Raw genomic sequence first — 23,199 nt, 5'->3', positions numbered from 1 at the left:
GGACTTACTTATGGTTCACTTTAACCTTGATAGTATAGTTGTTTGGTATACCAGCTTTCAGTGGGAACAATATCATATTAGACTCTATATCTTTTTTATGTGGGCTTCAAAATCTGTTCCTTTGCCTCACAAGGCCTTCAGAATAGAAATTCATATGTACTGATTCTGTCCCCTGTTTCTTACTATTTTGTCAGGTACTTAATTGTTTTAAAGAAGATTTTTTTTAAATGTCTATTCTATTGAGTGTTTATAGTTGTTTGCCTTTGGAGTTTTGTTTCAGTAACCTGGAGACTGAAGGTCTCCGTGCTATGAAATGGGTCCTTCTAAGCATTGTTCCACATGGCATAGTTGTGGCAGTGGACAAAACAGACAAAACTTCTTACTCTAATAGATAATACATTTCAGTGGGAAGAGTCAGATAATAAACAAGGTAAAATATATAGAGGTAAGTGCTAAGGAGAGAAATGAAGCAGGGAGGTGTAGGGAATAGATCAGTAGTGTCAGGATGTTGGAAAGTTTATAATTTTAGTATCCAGAGAAGACTTCATTGGGAAAGACATAGAAGAATAAAGTTCTGAAGTTGGTGAGTAAATAGGGCAGCTGTGGAGGGGAAGAGCATTCTAGGCAAAGGGAACAAGTGCAGAGGCCCTCTTGGGAGTCTCAGCAAGAAGACTGGTGAGGCTGGATTGGAGCAAAAGATGGAGAGCAGCAAGTTGGGTCATGTTGGAGAGAGAACTACATAGTATCTAAGATCTTGCAGATTTTGAAGTACTGGTAGGCCTTTTTATGGAGTCATAAGAGGATTTTGAGCAATGGTGGTGTGACTTCGTTCAACTCAGGACATTATTTTGAAAACAAGCTCAAAAGGGCAAAGGTGGGAAGTAGGAAGAAGGGTTAACTATGATACTTATCCTGGGATTTTTCTAGGTAATGGGGTTATAGGGTAAACAAGATAATGTTTCTGCTCCCTTTCAGCCCAACTTCTAGTTCACTCTTAAAAGTATTATTTCAGGAAGTGATAGGTGCTAGGAAGAAATATAATTGATTTGGTCTGAATATTTTATAGTTAAAATATTTTTAAGCCTAGAATATTTATAATCTTTATAATTACAAAACATTTTTAATTTGGGGACTTTTGATGATGAATTCATTTTATAAATTCTTTTAGCTTATAGTCAAGAAAAGATATAACATTATTGGAGGTTGTAAAAAATTTTCCCCCTCTGTAGATATGTCCTTTTTTATTTTATATTTTCGAAGCTGTGTTACTGGGTACATAAAAATTTAGGGTTCTTTTTTCCCTGTTGGATTGACCCCCTTTATCATCATTAAGGGTCTATCTCTAGTAATGCTTCTTAAAACTGCTTTGTTTGAAATTAGAATAAGCTACATCAACTTGGTGTTTGCCATAGTTTGTCATTTTACCTTTAACTTTTATGTGACTTTGTAAAGTATATCTCATTTAAGCAACCTATTTTTTAAAATTCAATATTGGTCTTTTACTTGGAATATTTAGTTCATTTAAGGTAGTTACTGATATATTTGGCTTCATTTTTGCCTCTTTGCCTTCTATTTCTGTTTCATCCACTTGTTTCAGTCCTTGTTTTTGTCCCCTTCCTGCCTCTTTTCAGATCAGATTTTAAAATTTTTCTTGTATTAGTTTATTTATGTACACAGTTACTCTTATTTTAGTGGTTACCCTAGAGCAGGGATTGGCAGACTGTTGCTTACAAGCTAAATCCAGTAGTACCCTCCTGATGTACATAAAATTTTATCGAAACACAGCCACACCCATTTGTTTACATATCCTGTATCACTGCCTTGGCACTACAATGGCATAATTGAGTAGCATAATTGAGTAGCTGCACAGAGAGACCACATGTATGGTTTACAAAGCCTAAAATATTTACTATATGGCCCTTTATAGAAAAAAATTTGCCAACTCCTGCTGTTGAGCAATGGTTCTTAAACTTGACCATACATCGGAGTCACTGGGAGGGTTTGTTAATACACAGAATGCTGGGCCCCCATCTCCAGAGTTTCTGATTCATTAGATTTCTGTTGGGACCAGAGAATTTGCATTTTTAAGAAACTGCCAGGTGATGCTCTGCTGCTGGTCCAGTACCGCTGTCCTAGAGGCTACAATATTTGACTTACTCAATCAAAAATTGTGTGTTTACTACTTCCACAATAATGCTTACAAGTCTTAGAACTGTTTGTTTGCTTACCTCTTAGGAGCACTATTTTATAATGATTTCAAACTGGCAACTCAAAGGTCCATCAACAGAACGGATATTGCTAGATTATAGTACACTAGATAACTATAAGCAATGAAAATGAATCTTCCAAACATATTGAGTGAAAAGAAGCTAGATATCAGAGTAGATATTGTATGATTCCTTTTATATAAGGCTCAAGAATGGGCAAAGCCAATTATAAAGTTAAGACTAGTTAGTTGGTTTTGATAGGAAGTAATGATTTGGGGGAGGTCAATGAGGGTGCGTATAGGATGCTGATAATGATCTCTTGGTCTGGAGACTGGTTACTTGGGCATGTTTGTTTTGTGAAAATTCATTGCACTCATACTTAGGATTTATACACTTTCATCTACCTTATTTTGATAAAAAGTTAAAATTTAATTTCCCAGTAGTTTTAGAATGTTAAGAGTTAAATTTTTTTAAGTGGTAGAGACATTTACTCTTCATTTCTTGTGTGTGTAGGAACAGAACACTGTTTCCATGGGAACTTCTGGCTACTCGGTGTTTCAGTACCTATCTTTCTGTGGATTTATGTGTCTACTCTGTCTCTCTTAGCTGTATATTTTTTTACATGGTGATGGCCAAAAAGTTTATTTGGGATCGTATTAGTGTTTTTATTTTTATTTATTTTTTTAAAGATTTTATTTTATTTGAGAGAGACCACAAGGACAAGCGGAGGGGGAGGGAGAAGCAGATGTCCCGCTGAGCAGGGAGACTGATGCAGGGCTCAATCCCAGGACCCTGAGATCATGACCTGAGCTGAAGGCAGATGCTCAACCGACTGAGCCACCCAGGCACCCCCCCATATTAGTGTTTTTAACAGAACAAACCTATATATATATGTAGGTTTTAAGTGATCCCATCTGGCTCCCTAATATTATTATGCTAAAAAAAAAAATGTCTTTTAACTTGAAGGTACTTTTTTCTTATAAATTGTGCTATTTAAGGGAAAAAAAACCACTTGCTGAAATGGAGTTCGGCTTTATATTGGTGTGTCTATTTGATTTTCTTTTTTCCAAATAAAAGTCTTACCACTTATTTGGTATATTTTCTTTAAAATATATTTAATAGTTGGACTTGAAGTATCCCTTTGTAGTAATGATTTCATTCTAGTTGATTTGGGTATTTGCATAGGTAAGGGGGAGCAGGTTGAAAGGAAAAAGACTCTGACATATTGATCTGAAGCCTGTGGTAAATCTGCTCTGCCTCGCCCATCTTGTTTGTCGTGGTTGGTTTGTGCAGGGTCCTAGAGAAAACCATCTTCTCAGACAAGTAAATGCATACAGCTTGTGATTTTTTTTTGTGGGGATTGGGGGGGTTCCATTTTATACAAGGAGATGATCCTAGCGTGGTCATTAATAAATATTCTAAAAGGAGCTTTGGGTAGAATATTTTAGAATCATTTATGAAAACAAATTGGTTTGGTTTCTGTGCCCTAAATAAACAGAAAATTGTAAGATTACAGAGTTAATTATGCACAGTAATGAGCACTGTGATATTCCATGTTTTACTGATGCAATAATAAGCACCACAGCAGAATGAATATTGCATAAAACCTTATTTTGTATTTGTATTAATTTTCATGTGAATTACATAAGAGAAAACAAATTTAGGTTTATAAACCTTTGTATTGAAAGCCTTTGAAATTTAGGTAAAGAATAAGGATTGCAGCTGCATAGATAATATTTTAAATACATGGAGAATTTTTACCTTTCATCTGGCAGTAGCTGCCATAAGATGATGTCACCTTGTAGCTGATTGGCTGTTACAGCACCTAGGGCAGGGAAGAGAAAGAAAAATGCCGGCACAAACCTCAGCGGTGGTTCTGTGGTTGTTTCTATCTATTTTTGATAGAATCTTTGATTAGTACTGAATCTACTGTATTTGGCCATGTGAACCATTGGGAGCATCGTAGGGTGAGGGAAATTAAGAGCTTTCAGAGGAATGAGGCGACTGATTTGCAAACGGATCTGTGATTGTAAGTTGCAGGATCTGGGTGTAAGGAATAAGGCAGGGTGTGCTGGAAGATACACTATGGGAGGAGCTGGGAGAAAATGCTTATTACATGAGTAGCAGAAAAAATGAAAATGCTCTTTGCTGTCCTTCGAGTTAATATATTTGGTTTTATGTTTTGACTTAATATATAGGTAGGAAATAGGATAATAGTGCAATCAAATTTTAAATTATACTGTGTTATTTTATGTGGTGTTAGCCAATATATAAATGCTTATTCAAAGGAGCTTTTTTTTTTTATTATATCTTATAGAGTAATGATTTTATATGTAGCTTTATTTGATTTTTGAGTCTTATGGAAAATGGAGCAAAGCTTAGTTCTCTTAAAATACATTTTTCTAATGCTTTGTGCAGATAAAAGCTTTGATGATGAAGAATCAGTGGATGGAAATAGGCCATCATCAACTGCTTCAGCCTTCAAGGTTCCTGCACCTAAAACATCCGGAAATCCTGTCAACAGTGCAAGAAAGCCTGGTTCAGCAGGTGGCCCTAAGGTTGGAGGTAATGTAAATCCATTTCAAATCTGATGTGCATGCCTCATGCCCTTCATATGGACACACATACTTAGAACTTCAGAGGAATATGTTTATTCATGACTGCAGCACGATTGCAGATCTGGAGAGTCTGTTGCAACACACAGAAGAATATGCTGCCTTTTCAGAAATGTTTTTAAAATACTGTATATTGCTGTTTCCTGTGGATTAGTGAAGTCTTAAGAGTATTCATTTTTCCTATGTCATTTTTAAAGGGAGACATTTAAGGGAGTGTTGGGATTTGGGTTTTTTTTTTATTTTGTTTTTTAAGGAGAGAGCAGGTTTTTCAGAATTTGGCTATTAATTTTCAGGTTCTATAGTTGTTAAAGAAATACTGATTTATGTAACATTTCTATAAATTCATATAGTAGTGAATCTTGAATACTTCAGTGTTGAAAAAATGGTTGAAGATACTGGATATTGAATCATTTGTCACAATGGGAAATGGGTGGTGGTCAAGTAAAATTGCCTTAAAAATGGTTTCTGAATTAGATAATAATAAATAGGATAAAACAGTTTTTATGAATATATACAACACAGTACATTCTTTGATCACATTAGAACTGCTTCTAACATATTGTTTATCTTTTTAAAATTTTTATGGGTTTTTTTCATATTCTAATAAGAAAGCCATGAGTACTTTTCAGGTGCTAGTTTCTGCCAGGTCTTTCTGGTAAAATGAATCCTATTAGAATAAGCAAATATTTAATGCTAAAAGGACATTAGCTTCTTTCTCTTTTTCTCTTTCTTTCTTTCTTTTCTTTCTTCCTGTCTGACTTCCTTTCGTGTGTGTGTTGGGTGTGTTTTAGTTATAATCTGGGAAAACAGATTTTCCTTGTTTATGATAACTGGTAGGAAAATCATAGTCTTCAGAATTTTTGTTTTTCTTCTTTTTATCTATATCTCCTTTATTAAAAGCATAAAGGAAAGAAAAATAAACTGTATATTTTGACCAGGTCCTGTAAGTTGTGTTCTCTTGATCTTTCTGTACCACTGAACATTAATTTCAAGTCATATATATTCTAAATGTAGGAAAAATACCATAAATACTGCATTTTAACTATCTTTTTTGTGCCATATAACTCTCAAGAAAGACAGTATGATATATATAGACATACTTATATATTTATATGTAAATGTATACATATATTTACATATATTCATATGCATATAAATAAATAGGTGAATATTGTGAAACAAATGTCTTACTGATTTATCTGGGTATTTTGAGTATTTACATTTTACTGGTTTTTTGTTTTTTGGGTTTTTTTTTTGCTTTGCAATTATAGGAATATATTCTTATCCAAATGTTAGTTATCATATCCTATTACATGATATTTTCTATTATGCATTCTTATCTCTGGTAAAAAGTATCATATTCTGTGGTTTCTTTCTTTTGTAACAAATGGCTACCTCGAATTACTGCAAGGGGAATTTTTTGTCTTAATTTTTGAATTAGAGATTTCGGATATATGTAATTATTTCATGAAATGTCTTATTTGACTTAAAATGAATTAATATTTGAAATACATGGTGATAATATATAATATTTTTGTGATTCTGAGCCACGGTGTATAATTAGCTCTGTATTTCATGTTTTATTATCCTTTCTTAGATGAAAATTGAGGTTGTAGTTTATCCAGCAAAGCTCACTTAATTTTGATGTTAATTGAATTGATAAAATCTGATATTCTTTTTAACGAAACAGAGATTTTCTTTATGCCACCTCGCCTTCTCTGGTTTGTAGTCCTACCAGATATGAAAATGCTAGGTAGCTTTTGTGATCGTAGGCATTAATCACTCATATAGATTATATCATCCATCTAAGCAGCGGCTCTTTTGATAAAAAAATAAGGGTAAGGACTTCATTCTTTCTTCCTTCTCCTCCTCATCCTTTTCCTCATCCTTCTTCTTTTGGCAATTGCAGATTCAGTCTGCAATTTTTTGTTTGTTGCTTTTGTTTGCCACAGCTCATTTAGGTTCACTGCCTATTTTTCTAAGAAAAGAGTACTAGCCAGAGGATATTGATATTGCTTCAGAAATTAATGCCCTTCTTGGGTGTCAGTCCTTTGAAAATTTAACTTTAGAGTTTCTGTTCTTGGCACAGACTTATTGATTTTTAAATTAGTTCTAGAAAGTTTTCTGAAAGTTGTAGAATCTTGGAGTTAGAAGGGACGTTGGCATATAGTTCAATTTACTATTCAAATATAGTAGTCCCTTTTATAATGTTCCTGATAGCATGACTATTCAACATCTGATTAAAATAATGTGTGCTCATGGATTAAAATTCGGAACAAAACCATGTACAGTACCACTATATGTGGGTATAATCAACTGATAAATTATGATGTAATTCTAGTTGCTTTCATAATTACTTTTCCAATAATTTTTATACATAACACGTTTTCTTAAGAGGAGGACAGAATTGGCACCATTCATTGTATCGTTTTGTATACCTTTTCTCTTACTAGTATTTTACCTGGGGCATTTTCTCAAATTATTAATTGAAAACTATTCATAGCTAAATAATATCTAGGTTGCTTTCAGTATTTTTGCTGTTATAAACAATTACATTATCCTTTTACATATATCTTTTAGCACATTTCCTCCAGTCATTTCCTTGGAATAAATTTCTCAAGTTTATTGAATCAAAAGATACAGTTATTCTTTCAGTTTGGCATAGTGTCCTCCAGGAAGGTCATAAGCCAAATTCAGTTCTGAATAAATAAATTCTATTTTATATTGCATTAAAACCTGCCTCTTTGTAACTTAAGCAAAGAAGGTGAATTATTTGTTAACATGATACTTTGAAATACTTGAAGGTTGGGTTCCCCTCTCTCTTTATAACTATTCTGCTTTCTAGACTAGACATTTTCTTTCTCATAAGTTTATATGGAGTAATGGGGATTCAGTATAGGCATTTCATTTGCTACTCCTAGTTACATAATATACAGATAGGTATGATTAGTTCCTAATTAAAGGAATATGGTAGATGGGGGGTATGTCTATATTAGTTGAATAAGCCCATCACAGACCACTGAGTTTAGCAAATATTTTTTCAGGTAAGATTACCAAAATAAAAATAAAGTGAACTTCTTTGAAATCCTGACTGAATCTACTTTTGTAATTTGGGAGTTTACTTCTCTCAGAGATATATGTCAAGATTAAAGAGATGCATGCTATTTTTAACGGAGTATCCAATCCAGTTAATTAAAGCCAGTAGGACCTGTGTTTAATCTTTAGTGTGTTTTTCATTGTATTTTAAAATTGTCTTTTCGTTGTCTTTAGTGTAGTTTTGTAGTTTAGTAGTGTAGTTTTTCATTGTTCTTTGGCTCCCTGTGCCAACCTGTTCTACTTATATTGTAATTGTGTGGCCTTTAAGTCAGGGAGAATCAAAAAAAGGATTGTGGGTCGCTCCATACCAATATATTATTGCTATAGAAATCCATATTATGTGGGAGTCAAAAGTGTTACTTACTTTTGTGCTTTACTAATTAGAATAAGGATAAAATGAATTCCCTTAAATAGTTATTTTCTGAATAGCATTTATAACTTCATAATAGGAATTACGGTAAACACGTTTTCTTTTGGCTTAATGGCCTAGAATATAATTGCTGAAGGTACCTGATTGTTTAAAATATTTGTATCTCTGGAGTATTTTAGGTAATTTTTTAAAAAGATGTTTGAGTGTTCTCACATATGTTCTCTTATTTAAATCAAAACCCCTCCAGTTAGGTACTTTATTATCTTAATTTTACTGATGAGCAAACTAAAGTTTAGAGAAGTTAACTTGCACAGGGTCATGCATCTAATAAGTGCACTAAGCACAAAAAATACTTTGCTATACTGCTACCCACACTAATCTCACCGAGTAAATAAGTATTCTAGATCCTTTAGCTCTGAGATTATAATCTACAGTAATGATCACTACCTTTCAACATCCATAAATCAGTCATTTTAAAGCTCAACTACTACGATTCTCAGCTATTTTATTTGGAAATAAAGCAAACCTGAATTTTTTTCATTATAAGTAGAAATGCTTTTTAGTATTGTTGAAATCACCCTCCTGTACCAATAATTTTGGCTGCTATTCTTTTTTAAATACAGAGATTGAACTAGATGATAATATAATTGTTATTGTTTGTAATTTGTACCAGATTTTGAGGTTAATCATTTTTTACTGAGGCTTGTATGTAATCATGGAGACACGTCATTGGCTAAATCATTAGTTCTCAGAGTTCTGTTGTTCTTTCTCACTTGCTCATTCATTCAAGTAGACAGCATTTTCTCTCTATGGTTGTTTTCATCTAATATCAAAGACTGCTTTGAAATAGTTTTAGTTCTTACAATTAACTACCACCTTTCCAAATTCAGGAGTGCTTAGTCATTGTTTTGATATATTTGTTTTACTTCATTTATGTCTGACCTGAGGTTTTATTAAGAATGTCCAAATACGGGCGCGCCTGGGTGGCTCAGTTGGTTAAGCGACTGCCTTCGGCTCAGGTAATGATCCTGGAGTCCCAGGATCTAGTCCCGCATCGGGCTCCCTGCTCAGCGGGGAGTCTGCTTCTCCCTCTGACCCTCCCCCCTCTCATGCTCTCTCTCTCTCATTCTCTCTCTCAAATAAATAAAATCTTTTTTTTTTAAAGTAAAGATTATGAGAATCAGTATATATTTAATAAGAGAAATCTCACAGAATTTAGTGTTTAATCTTGGAATCCAAAATTTTAACTGATAAACCTCAGTTTCTTGCTTTTGAACTTTATATAAAACCAAATAACTTTTCTGTTTGTGTGTTTTGTTGTGTTTTTCTTCTTCTCTTCTTCCCCTGATGTAAGGAAAGATACTAAACCAGAATGTTTTAGCCTTTATCTTAAAGATTATCTGGCCCCAATTCAGGTGAAGAGACTGAGCCTCTAAGAGTTAAATGATGTATCCAAGATAAGACAGTTAATAAGCAGAGATGAAACAAGGACCCAGTGCTTGGCCAGAGGCTTTTTCTGAATCATCTCTGGGTCATCTCCTATCCAGTACTGCATGTGATACATATTTTTATCCCATATAGCAGGGGCGCCTGGGTGGCTCAGTTGGTTAAGCGACTGCCTTCGGCTCAGGTCATGATCCTGGAGTCCTGGGATCGAGTCCCACATCGGGCTCCCTGCTCGGCAGGGAGTCTGCTTCTCCCTCTGACCCTCCTCCCTCTCATGCTCTCTGTCTCTCATTCTCTCTGTCTCAAATAAATAAATAAAATCTTTAAAAAATTAAAAAAAAAAAAAAAATCCCATATAGCAAGACACTATTATTGGCGTTTGGAAATTAGGGATTGGCCAGTAGCCTTTTTCTGTTAAATTACAATGAATGCCACATCTTTTACTATCCATCATAAGAAGCGCTGGTGTTCTTTTTTTTTTTTTTTTTTTAAGATTTATTTATTTGAGAGAGGGGTGGAGGGGGGCAGAGGGACAAGGAGAGAAATCCTCAAGCGGACTCCCCACTGAGTGCAGAGGCCAACACGGGGCTCAGTCCAGGACCCTGAGATCATGACCTGAGCCAAAATCAAGAGTCGGATACTCAACTGCCTGAGCCACCCAGGGGCCCCTGGTGCTGTCTATCTAAACTTTAGTTTTAAGGTAAATAAGATTCAAGTAATTCAACAGGTTTAGTCTAATAGTATCTTGCCTCTTTAATACTGTTGCTCTGCAGTAACAGGTGTTAAGTTTGATATGTATCCTTCTACATTGTACTCTATGTTCATTTATGTAGGTACGCAGATTAGATTTTATGTTTGCCCATATTAAACACACTAGGAAATACTTTGCAACTTGCTTTTTTTCACAGAATATTCATCCTTCAACATCAAGAATGACAGCTCTCACATCCTTTTAATAGCCATACAGTATTCCACATTATTGATGTACCATGATGTAATAAACTGTTTACAAGTCAGGGTCATTCAGGTTGTCTACAACTTTATGCCATTACAAAGAATGCCAGTCTCCATGTCCTTATTATATTTGGACATTCTGGTGCTTCTAATTGTGGAATAGATTCCTCCCAGTGTTCAATTAAAGATTGTGTTTTTAATAAAGACATTATTTTACCTTTTCCAGCATTGAATGTAACAGCCTCATTAATTGTTGTCATTTTGATAGGTGAAAATGGTGCTTTTTTTTATTTTGTTTTAACTTGTACTTTTCCATCCACCTATCCATCTGACCAGCAGCTAGCAAATGTTTTCTGAAAGCTTTTAGCATGTTTCTGCTTTTGTGACCTCTGGAAAACATCAATGAACCAAAACAAAGACCCTGCCTTCCTGGAGTTTTTATTCTCTTGAGGTTCAGAATATTTAAATTCATTAATGAAGTTAGCATATCTTCTTCCGCAAATTACATGTTGTTGTTATTTGCCCATCTTTTAATTGGGCTGTTTTGTCTTTCTCATCAGTCTGTTACACTTTTTTAAATATTCAGATCTTTTATTCTTTTGTTAAAAGTCATAAATATTTCCTCAGTGTCTCCTTTGTGGCAATTTACATCAAAACTTAAAAATTTTTGTTGTGGTAGGTAAAATATCTGTTCTGTCCTTTTTGACTTCCAAATTTCCTGTCCTGAATAAAAAGGACTATTTTCCAGTCCCAAGGCTATGCAAATGTTTTCCAGTTTATTCTAAACATTATTTTACATTTAATTTGTTCAGTATATCTGGAATTTATTTTTGTATAAGGTGACAGTATATTCCTTTTAATTTATGTTCTTATGCATGGCAAATTAATGTCCATGCAATTAAAGAAAACATTCTTTACTTCATTGAATGAATACTATTGTATGTATTTCAGTTATTTTCTATAGTTTCTTTTCTTATTTTCCAGATCTGTATTTCTACCTACTCTAGCTTTATAGTGAGTGGTTTCCCAAACTTTTTATTAAGAAAAATTTTGAGCATATAGCCAAGTTGACAATGCAATGAACACTTATCATCTAGATTGAATAACTAGTGTTTGTCATATTTGTTTTAACTCTCTATATAAACATATTCCCATATATATTCTTTTTTTTAATCTCAGCAGTTGGAAAATAAGTTGTAGACATTATGACATTCCAGCCATAAATATTTAATATGCTTCTCCTAAGAGTTAAAGGCATGCTGCATTATATCCATGATATCATTATCATATGCAAGAAGATTCCATAATATTATGTATAAAACAATCACATTACCAATTTTTATACCCATAACATTGATACGTTTTTTTGAAGAGTCTAGGCCAGTTGTCTTAGATTGTCTGGGTTTGTTCTGGATTTGTCTGATTTCTTTGTGATGTTACTTAACTTGTTCCTTCTAGCCCTTTTATTTTTTGTAAATTTTTTTAAAAATTTTATTTATTTATTTGTCAGAGAGAGAGTACAAGCAGGGGGAGCGGCAGGCAGAGGGAGAGGGAGAAGCAGGCTCCACGCTGGGGAAGGAGCCCGATGCGGGACTCAATTCCAGAACCCTGGGATCATGACCTGAGCCGAAGGCAGATACTTAACCGACTGAGCCACCCAGGCGTCCCTATTTTTTGCAAATTCTTAAACTATATACTCATGTCCTTTTAAGCCCTTCCATTCTATATTCAAATTTCCTAAAGTATCCTAAAAATGGTTTTTATAACAAGTGATTCTTTGAGGCCAGGAAGAATTTTTAGTTTCTTCATTCAAGAATGCCCTCTTCTGTTGGTATGGTGAAATGGCAGCTGCTTTCCTAAATGATACCTGGGCAGCTTTCTTCTTCTAATTCTGTTGTAGCATCTTATTTCAGTAGAGCCCTCGTCTTCCCTTTCTTCCTTTCCTTTTTCCACCAAGCTTCGAAGGGATACCTCTCCTTTTTAAGTGCTACTTACCTGAGGGTCTTGGGGGGAATCCTAGTTAGAGGTCTGTGTTCCACCACTACCAGGATCTTCGTCCTCCATATAGTTTCCTCTGATTTTTCTCTGTGAGGACTCTATAGTTGACATTGCTGGCCTTGGATGTTCATATTTACCCATTTACTTGTAAATTGAAGTTTGAAGTGTTATTAGTCTTCCCTTAGTTGTATTACAAGTATGTGCTGTGGGTAATTTTATTTGTTCTTCTTTTTGGTCTCTAGTTTTTGGAATATGTAGTTGAATATTTGATTTGAATTTGGATAACTACCATTTCCCATGGGAATAAAAATGTCTACTATAATTTTTAATATTTAGTAAGGAAATGCTTTTTTTTCTTGATAAACCATTATCTCAGCATTTTGTTGAATTTTAGGACATTATTATTTTAATAGTTTCTACTTTCACCATTGATCTGAATCACTTCTTTGTCATGTATCAAAGTCTCATATATTTGTGGGCCATTTTTGAGTCTCTGTTCATTTGATTGATTGTTCTGTTCCTGCACTAAAACCTAATTGTCATAATTAGCTTTTTAAATCTTGATAGCTGGTAGGGCAGGTACTTCCTCCCCCATATTCATCTGTTTGTTCCTAATGTCTTTTGTTGATTGGTATCTTTGTGATTCTGTCCACATTATTTCTTTAAATGTTATATTCACATATGCTTTGTAGTCTGTAACTAGACAATATATATAGTGCTATATCTATTATTTGTTACCTGTGACTCTTAGTGCAAAATGGTTTGCCTTGTGTATTTGAACTTTGTGAAATTGCTTGAAGGGAGTTCTTCGGGCTTAAATTGGGGATTGTAGAAGCTTTTCTTCAGAGATTTATTGGTGCTCAAAACTGGGGATTCACCAATCAGGGACCCCTCCAGCCTCTCCTAGGTCTTGTCTCAACTCAAGAATTCCAGGTTACTCCTCCCCACCTGTTGGCTGGGGAGCCCTCTTGGATGGGAAGAGTTGTAAAGTTACGTTGTGAAAGGAGCATTCAAGAATATGAGGAATTGTTACAGCTATCCTTGCAAACAATCTATTGCAGTTTGTCCTCTGACCACAGTAATTCACATGCCTTTCACATACAAGATACACTCACAGACTTTTCTCAAAAGTTTTAACTCATATATAGCATCAGGTTCAAAGTCCATGATCTTTAGTCTGTATCAGGTCACCTGCAAGGGTTCTCTGGTGTGGCTGCTCCCCATCCAGAGGCCTATGAACTAAAATGATATCTTAACTTGCAACCCACATGCTCAGTATACAATGGTGGTATAAGGACAGAATATCCATAATAGATATTCCATTCAAGAAGGGGAGGAATAGGGGTGCCTGGGTGGCTCAGTCGGTTAAGCGTTGGCCTTCAGCTCAGGTCATGATCCCAGATTCCTGCATCAGGCTCCCTGTAGGGAGCCTGCTTCTCCCTCTCCCTCTCCCTCTGCCTCTCCCCTCTCCCGGTGGATGCTTCCTCTCTCTCTTTCTCTCAAATAAATTAAATTCTTAAAAATAAAAGGGGGGGATGCCTGGGTAGCTCAGATGGTTAAGTGAATGCCTTCGACTCAGGTCATGATCCCAGGGTCCTGGGATGGAGTCCCACATCAGGCTCCTTGCTCAGTGGGGAGCCTGCTTCTCCCTCTACCTGCTGCTCCACCTGCTTTTGCATGCTCTCTCTGACAAATAAATAAAATCCTTCTTAAAAAATAAATTAAAAAAAAAGAAGGGGAGGAACAGGAAGTTCACTGACATAGCAATTTTCGAATCCAACAGGAACCTGTTGTCAGTTTCCCTTACTTCAGTGATGGTGTTTCTTTGATGAAGGTTTCTTTCTCTCTTGGGGTGTGGTTCTCTAAACGAATGTTTTCCTCTGTTCTTGGTTCTGCACTGAACTCTGGGCTCTGCCTCCTGAAATATTTCCTTCTTTTACCTAAAAATCTTGTGTTGCCACTGTGTGTATCTTTTTCAGCCCTACTTGAAGGAAGGCTCTTATGCTAAACTGTCTCTGTCTCTTGGTAGCACTCTTCAGAAGCACTGGTAATGCTCTTATTGGTTAACTCTCTTTAAAAATTATGGGTTTTATATTAATTTTATTGGGGTTTAAGCCATATTTACCCCCTGTTGTTTATCATCTATTTTTCTCTTTAGGGCTAGTCTCTTCATAGTAGCATGAGAAGAACCTGCCCCTTTCCACTTTTGAGACCTGTTCTCCTATATCTGAAACATACTGCTTTACCCTTTGTCTCAGTCACCTTTGTATCCAGCACTTCATCTTATTAGTTGTTAAGGACTAAGTAGAATGACGTTTTCACTTTATACTTAAACCTTTAAGTAATATTTAGGAATTTCTGAGAGTACCTACCCTAGTCGGTCTAGCATACTAGAAATCATGCTATCTCATGAACGTCAGAAGCCTCTAATCTCCACCCCCCCCCACCCCCGGCCCCCATCCAAGTGAATACTAGTTTAGGGTGAGTTCTAGAGCAGGGATCAGCAAACTAGGCCACAGGCCACATCCAGCCAACTGTCTGTTTTTGTTTTATGCATGAGCTTGGAATGTTTTTTTAATTTTTAAATGATAAAAATATTCAAAAGAAGAATAATATTGTGTGACATGTGAAAACTATATGAAATTCAAATTTTAGGGTCCATAAATAGAGCTTTATTGGAATATAGCCTTACTCATTCATTTACATGTTGTCTGTGGCTGCTTTCATGCTACAGTGGCAGAGTTGAGTAATTGCAGCAGAAACCATATGGCCCACAAAGTCTAAAATACTTATTATCTGGCCCATTACAGAAAAAATTTACTGACCTCTGTTTTAGAGTAGTTAGACAACTGAGCAAAGCTGTTCTGTTGTGTTTTTGCCCATTAATATCTTATGGTGTGACTGTTAACCCAGTTGTATTTAAAGAGCTTTAGTCAAGTTGGAAGCCAGCATTGTTCATCCCTTCAGTCCTGCAGCCTCTACTTGTGCTCCAGCTCTCAAACTTAACTTTATTTAAATGCAGCTCCGCTTTGTGTATACACTCACTGTCCTTTTCTTGCGGTAATATTTGGCATTAGAGCCCATCACTTGTTTTGACTCTCTGCCTATAGTATTCATTCTCCTTCCTGGTGCTAAAAGTATTTTGTAGTATTTTTTAGGTGAACTTTAATAAATCTATATCAGAAAATGGAATAATGCTTGTGAGAATGAACAGTTTATTCAGCAGATTATTCCCTATTAGGCAAACTAGGATTGTAAAAAGGTTTACTTGCAGTACATATAAGAGATAAACGAGGCCAACCTCAGTATGTCCTGTCTTTACACTATTCACATACCCAATACGCTCCCATTAGCAACAGCTTTGCTTATACAAAATGGTTCTCAAAGGTAAGAGTGAGATAGATTGGGGTCAACTATTTAAAACCATGCAAGTTCTTATGGAATTTGGTAATTTCCATGTCTAGGTTTAGAGACCTAATTGTCACATCTGAACTGGTAATAAGGCTGCATTTAGTGATATTTGTAGCCTTTTGTCTCTGCAGCTTCTGCAGGACTTTTAAAAGCCATTTGATTTCTACTTCACCTACCCTCCCCCTTAGGTTATTTGTCCCTACTCATAAGACATAACTGACTGGATATTAAAACTAAGACATTATGATCAGAGTGAATTGTGACTTTTAAAGTTAGACTTTACTATGCATGTTCTTAGTCAATGGCACATTTTTCTGGCTTTATTTGGGATTTGTTCAGATGCTCTGCATTCTCTTGAAGGTGTTTGACATTGTGTTGTGGCTGGTGGGTTAATGTGTTGGAGTTAACATTTTATTCTACATTTGATACCTTTTGTAAACTGCCCGTAAGCTGTAGTAACTCTTTTTTTTTTTTTTTTTAAGATTTTATTTATTTATTTGATAGAGAGATGGACAGAAGAGCACAAGCAGAGGGAGTGACAGAGGGAGAGGGAGAAGCAGGCTCTGCACTGAGCAGGGAACCCGATGCGGGACTCGATCCCAGGACCCTGAGATCATGACCTGAGCCGAAGGCAGACGCTTAACCATCTGAGCCACCCAGGCGCCCTGTAGTAACTCTTCATGCTGATCTCCCCTTCACTTTTTCATTCCTCTGTAAAATTTCTGTCTTCCACACTTGAGCACACTGATGTTGTCAGTTGGCTGTGCTCTGGTACGTCTGCACAGGTCTCCTCCACCAGTGGCCTCCTCCAGGAACCACTTGTTCTCAAAACTTGCCTAGTGGTTCCTCTTGTTACTGTAACAGAGTAATTTGCAAGAAGTGGTATATAACTGAACAGACTATATTTAATGAATGTGTAAAGAAAACTGTTTTTTGAAAACTGTGTTGAATTTTTAAGAACTACATGATAAGGACAAGTCCCTAAAGAAATTTCTGTTCAGGGACGTCTGAGTGGCTCAGTCGGTTAAGCGGCTGCCTTCGGCTCAGGTCATGATCCCAGGGTATTGAGATCAAGTCCTGCATTGGGCTCCTTGCTACGCAGGGACCCTGCTTCTCCCTCTGCCTGCCGCTCCCCCCGCTTGTGCCTGCTCTCTGTCTCTTTCTCTCTCTCCCTCTGTCTCTGACAAATAAATAAATAAAATCTTTAAAAAGAAAAAGAAATTTCTGTTCAGTGGTCTGGGCTGGGCAAGACAACTGCAAAAGATTGGGAAGAAATTGTAGAAATCTAGGCTTCTGCTTTCCTGTCAGGGAACCCATTATCAAAAACAATGAAACCCAGGGGCGCCTAGCCAGCTCAGTCAGAAGAGAGAGCTACTGTTGATCTTGGGGTCATGGGTTCAAGCCCCACGTTGGGTATAGAGATTACAAAACAAAAACTTCAAGAAAAATGAAACCCATATTAAGAGATTGATAAATGAATGTAGTATAAGATGTTAAAATAATGTGGTTAGGTATCTTATTTTTTGTTTCTTTGCTTAAACTGATTATTTTCAGTTAATCTGTTATTAGTACTGATCATGGGGATAGGGTCGAGAGTTTTATTGTTATTGGATTTTTTAATAATATTTAGGGAATAACTAATTTATTTACTATTGTAAATGAATTTTGTACAGCAAGAATGCATTCCTGTCTCTCTTAGTTTATTAAATTGTCATTGCTTTTCATTTGTAGTTTTATATTGTCTTACAACTTTGTTACATTTTTCTGTGGTCCATCTCTTATTGCCGTTAAAACTCACATGCCAAAAGATTATCTTCAAAGGGTTTTTTTTTTGTTTTTTCAGGATGAGGAGCTTCTTATATACCTTTGGAAATCTTTAGCTTTTTTTTTTTTATTAGGATGTTAAATTTTTAAACCCAGTTTTGAAAATAATATTTCCTTTGGTAGATGATAAACCTAATTGGGGAGCTATTATTATTTAACTTTTTAATTGGATAGATTTTTAAGCTAATTATTCCTTAGGATATGCATCTTATGTGGTTGAAATCCATTTCAGTGTGTTAAATTATTACCATGAAGAAATAAATATACAGAGTTAGAAACTAAGTACCACCTGTATTGGCCAGAGTTCAGTCAGGAGACAGAAACCACAGGGGCGCCGGGGTGGCTTAGTTGGTTAAGCGTCTAACACTTGGTTTCAGCTCAGGTCATGATCTTAGATTGTGAGATCAGCCACGCATCGGGCTCCATGCTCAGCGTGGAGTCTGCTTGAGATTCTCTGACCCTCCCCCAGCTCGTGCATGCGTGTGTGCTCTCTCTCTCTCTAAAATAAATAAATCTTTAAAAATAACTGTTGTGGGTTTTTTTTTAAGATTTTATTTATTTATGTATTTGAGAGAGAGAGAAAACACAAGTGGGGGGAGGGGCAGAGGGAGAGGGAGAGAATCCCAAGCAGACCCCCACTGAGCCAGGAGCCCTACACGGGGCTCTATCCCACAACCCTGAGACCATGACCTAAGCCGAAATCAAGAGTTGGACACTCAACCAACTGAGCCATCCAGGCTCCCCAACAATTATTTTTACAGAGAGAATTTCATATGAAGAATTGTTAAATGGGTATGGTGAATTAAAAATGCAAAAAGAGAACACTGAAGTGTCATCGAGGTAGCAATTACAGTCAACAGCTCCTACTCCTAGAGCTGGAGGAACAAAATGAGGAGGTTAAAAGTATTAAAACAGAGAGGTGGGGTCCTGCAGAGCTGTGGCTCAGACCTCTGTGAGGGAGTACTAGCTGGCTGGCGTCTCTGACGGGCCCTGTGAGCTGGATCAGTGAGGGTTAGAAAAATCGCAACAGGAATCAGGTGCTGGGAGCCTCCTGACAGAGTTGCTAGGGTTTTACAGACAAGAACAGGGAGCCAGAAGGAGCATGTCCCTTCTTCTGTCAGCTTCCATCTTCCCAGCATCCCTATTAACAGAGTTTAGCAGGAAGCCATTAAAATCAGCAGAAAAATGGTTTGCCCAATCCTGGCTAGGCCCAGCATCACTGAATAATAAAGATAGGATTTGGAGCTGAAAGTAGCTTAATTACTGGCTCTTAAACAGCTACTACTTCTTAAGTTTACTTTTTTATTGTTTATGTGCAGTAAAGGAAGATTTGTTTGCATATATAAATTTAATTTTAAGGCCCTCATTTCTTTCACATTTGCTTTCCTGAACACTGCAGCATACATGGATCCTCTACTCTGTTATTTGCCATCATTTATTGACATTTAGTGTCATTTAAAATTGCCATTTACCTTTTTAAATGATTATCTTTTCACCTGTATTTCTTGTGTGCTTGCTACTGCATTGAATAAGGATAGGAGGGCTCTGTTCTTACAGTTTGAAGTTTACAACTAGCCTACTTTATAGAGAGTTAATCAACCATTGCTATGGACCTTGACTTTTCTGAAAGATGGTGATTTTTTTTTAATGCTGTCTTATAAAATGGAATGTCTCTCAAAATTATGCCTTTGTTGATATCAGAGGAGTTATATTTTTCATATTTTCTTTGGTGCTAACATGCTTAAACTTTAAAAAAATAAATTTCCTTTTGATTAGCAGGTGCTTCTAAAGAAGGAGGTGCTGGAGCAGTTGATGAAGAAGATTTTATAAAAGCTTTTACAGATGTCCCTTCTGTTCAGGTAAGGATACCAATAAAGTGGCACTCCCCAAGAATATTGCTTGCATACCTGTTCATATAATTACTTTTGTCCCTTTTAAAAATTCTCTTTTTCCTTAAATGACTATGTAAGTAAAATACTTAGCTTATTATTACCAAGCTGTTATTTGTTGGTACAATTAGGTTTTCAAACGATTTTTCTCTGAGGCTAAAATAGAATCCATAATGAATTATGACATTGCAATGTTCAACTACATCCACTTTTTTTAAGTTGTGATACATTGTTCTCCCTTTTTTTGTTTTGTTTTGTTTTTACCTCCTCCCCTTTTGTCCACTTTATCTCTGTCTCTTTTACAGGCATACCTTTCTCTACCTGGCTGTTGAATATTGGAATTTCTTAGGGGTCAGTTGTGGGCCCTCTCCTCTCCACTTTCTTACTAAGTCATTTCCTTCAGACCCATGGCTTCAGCTCCTGCCTTTACATAGATGACGCATCTCTCTTGAGTGCCAAAATAATTTCTCCACTGACTGTTTACCTGACATGTCCTTATAGATGTCTCAGAGGCATCTCAGACGCAGCCCGTCCAAAATGGGGCTCATGATCTTACCCTTACAAATCTGCGCTTCTAGTGTTTTCTGTGTGAAAACCATGACTTACTTCAGTTATAAAAGTCAGAAATCTAGGACTTATTCTACTGCATCAGATTTCTAACTTAGTAGTATTCACACTTCTTTTGCTTATATTATCTCCAAAAAGAATGTTTGAAAAGTTGTCTACCCTCTCACCAAAGTAAATTTTTGACTTTTCTCTTTTTCTCGTTGGGGAAGGACTGTATTCCAGAGCAATGCATCATAATAAGATGCAGAATGGCAGAGGGGCCTGCCTGCCTTCTGAAATTGGGCAGAAGGACTGTTGTGAGGGGAGTTTGGAGGCAGGAAAGAACTGGCTCAGAATCCTGCAGTAGTCATTCTCTAACAGAATGTTATCTTGACCCCCTCCTACCTCCTCACCTTGTCTCATGCCCTGCTCCCATTTGTAGTGTTGTTGGGGAAATTAATGGCTGTTGAAAGACTCTTTTGATGAAGGTATCTGTTTGATATTACTTGGATGGTATCACCAGGACCCCTTTCTCTACCTCTCTCATTTCTGGATTCCTCCACATGATCTTCCCTCATGGTCAGCAACATGGCTGCAACTGTTTGAGCGTCACACCTTCACTGCCCTCTGTGTCTTTTCTGATTGATCCTGTAAAATTTGTGAGAATCCTTCTGATTGAACTGATTTAGATCACATGCCCACCTCTGAACCTTTGTGTTGTAGAGAAATAATGTGCACCAATTGATTATGGTTGGGTCATTGGCTCTTCCCCTGTCCCCCTTTGCACTTTTTACTCCTGTGCTTTGGCCTTCTTTCAGTTTCCTTCTGTCACAGAGTCTTTGCACATGCTCTTCACACTAGGGAAGGCTAATCTCCCTACTTTGCCTGATGATGTTCAACTCATCCTTCGCTCTCAGTTCAAGCTTGACTCTTTTAACTAATTCACACCTCCCATATAGACTTTCATGAAACTGTAATTCTTTGACAGTACTTTGTTTGCGGTTTTATATCATTTGATTAATTTTTTTCCCTCCCTGACTGGATTATAAGCTCCATAAGGCAAAGACCATGCCTGTTTTTGCTCGCCATAATATCCTTCATGCCTAGCATCGTGCATCCCTGTTATGTGAATATTTAAGTGAGTGAAAGGATAATGGTGTTTTTGGCAAACAGTTGGCTCCTGAGGAAACAAAGCATGTAGCTTTCCTGGCTACAGTGTGGGGGAGCTAACCTAAACCATGTCCTTTTGCAATAGTGTATATGAATGCAGTAGGTACATACCTGAAGTCATTTTGAGAAATTAGGCCTATCATTAGTTCTTAGGATATTTGCATCATGTTTTTAAATGACAAAGCATTTTAAGAGTATATCTAAAGTTAGTCATGAGCAGAGAAATAGCAACAAGGGTAAATAACAAGGTAACAAGGGTAACAGCATTTTACTTTATTGTATATAATGTATATCTATTTTCCATTAATGGTGCTAGAATAGGAAATAACGTTATTACTTGAAAGATTACTATAAACATTGGGGCATAGTTTTGATATTGCTTATAGCAAGAAATATTAATGTTATAATTTTGTATCTTTAAGATCTATTCTAGTCGAGAACTTGAAGAAACATTAAATAAAATCAGGGAAATATTGTCAGATGACAAACACGACTGGGATCAGCGTGCCAATGCAGTAAGTTTTTTATTTTTTATTTTGTTATCCTTCTCTTTTTTTTTAATGTTCCAAAAACATGGAAATTCAGTAATATTACTACATGGTATTTGCTTATGAAATAGAGCATATGAAAGCTAACATTTCTTTCTGGAAAACACTTTGAGGTAATAGGAATTTTCTGAGTTAGGGTCAGGTTTTACTGTTTCTGCTGATCCGTGGAGCTTATCTTACTCATTTGTTAGTCTCTCCACATGTGCTACTTATTGACTGACCAAGAAAGTGTGAGCTTCACTGATGTCTGGGTGATGGGTTTGTGTGGGTTTACATAGTTGTTCATCAATAGGCAGTGTTCTCAGTTCTTATAAGGTTTTCCTGTAAAACAGTTCACTTTGCCCACATGCTCGATAATTTCATAGTATTGACATCAATTAATGACAATATATCTGTTTGTCTGGCTTATTTTCTTTATTTTCTCACATATGTCTCTGAATATGATGAATATTTTTCACCTGTGATTTAAAAAGAAAAAAGTCTCCTATCCTTGAGTTAAGAATATTGTATCCTAAATTCCTTGATAAAATATTTGATACTTTTAAAATAATATCTACATTGACAAAGGACTGTATATTTTAAAATTTGTAAGCTTGCCAGATTTACATCTGAGGTTCCAGATGTGTCCTCTAGAAGCCAGAGAAAAAGTTCCATTTTTTTTTAAGATCTTATTTATTTATTTGACAGAGAGTGAGAGAGAGAGCACACGAGCAAGGGCAGAGGGAGAGGGAGAAGCAGACTCCCCTGCCAAGCAGGGAGCCCGATGCAGGCCTCCATCCCAGGACGCTGGGATCATGACTTGAGCCAAAGCAGATGCTTAACCTACTGAGCCACCCAGGCACCCCAAAGGGTTCCATTTGAAGACTTCTGCTCTGAGAGTTCTCAATCTCCATTTTGATTAATTAATCCTATATGGCCCTTTGAAAATTGCCCTTTTTGATGCTACAAACAAAAGATTTTTCAGCTTCTCTTTAATAGGAAGTTTACATATTTTAAGGTATTAAAATATTTTAACAGAAAATGTTGCTCCATATTTGCTAAATATGATTCATTATTCTGTCTTCAGTTCTGAGATTAGTCTGCGATAGAAAGACCTCTGTCATAGGTAATCTGTGGAGAAACATG

General features: G+C 36.2%; 1 protein-coding gene across 18 annotated transcripts in view; it reads left to right on the top strand.

The window, feature by feature from the left end:
• The window catches only part of CLASP2 (cytoplasmic linker associated protein 2), a 183,368-nt gene that overhangs the window by 56,049 nt on the left and 104,120 nt on the right, over positions 1-23,199 (top strand). For 10 of the 18 annotated variants that reach the window (XM_044920799.1, XM_021677581.2, XM_044920794.1 and 7 more), the window contains exons 8-10: positions 4,626-4,772; positions 19,701-19,780; positions 21,949-22,041. In XM_044920799.1, the coding sequence (XP_044776734.1) occupies positions 4,626-4,772; positions 19,701-19,780; positions 21,949-22,041 (320 nt within the window). Of the gene's footprint in view, positions 1-4,202; positions 4,237-4,625; positions 4,773-19,697; positions 19,781-21,948; positions 22,042-23,199 lie in introns of those variants that run through there. The other 8 variants (XM_044920820.1, XM_044920806.1, XM_044920845.1 and 5 more) reach the window with 3 other exon arrangements.

The sequence above is a fragment of the Neomonachus schauinslandi genome, chromosome 1 (assembly GCF_002201575.2).
Source record: "Neomonachus schauinslandi chromosome 1, ASM220157v2, whole genome shotgun sequence".
NCBI lineage: Eukaryota > Metazoa > Chordata > Mammalia > Carnivora > Phocidae > Neomonachus > Neomonachus schauinslandi.
Note: the sequence above shows the minus strand (reverse complement) of the source record. Positions and strands in the feature narration are given on the sequence as shown.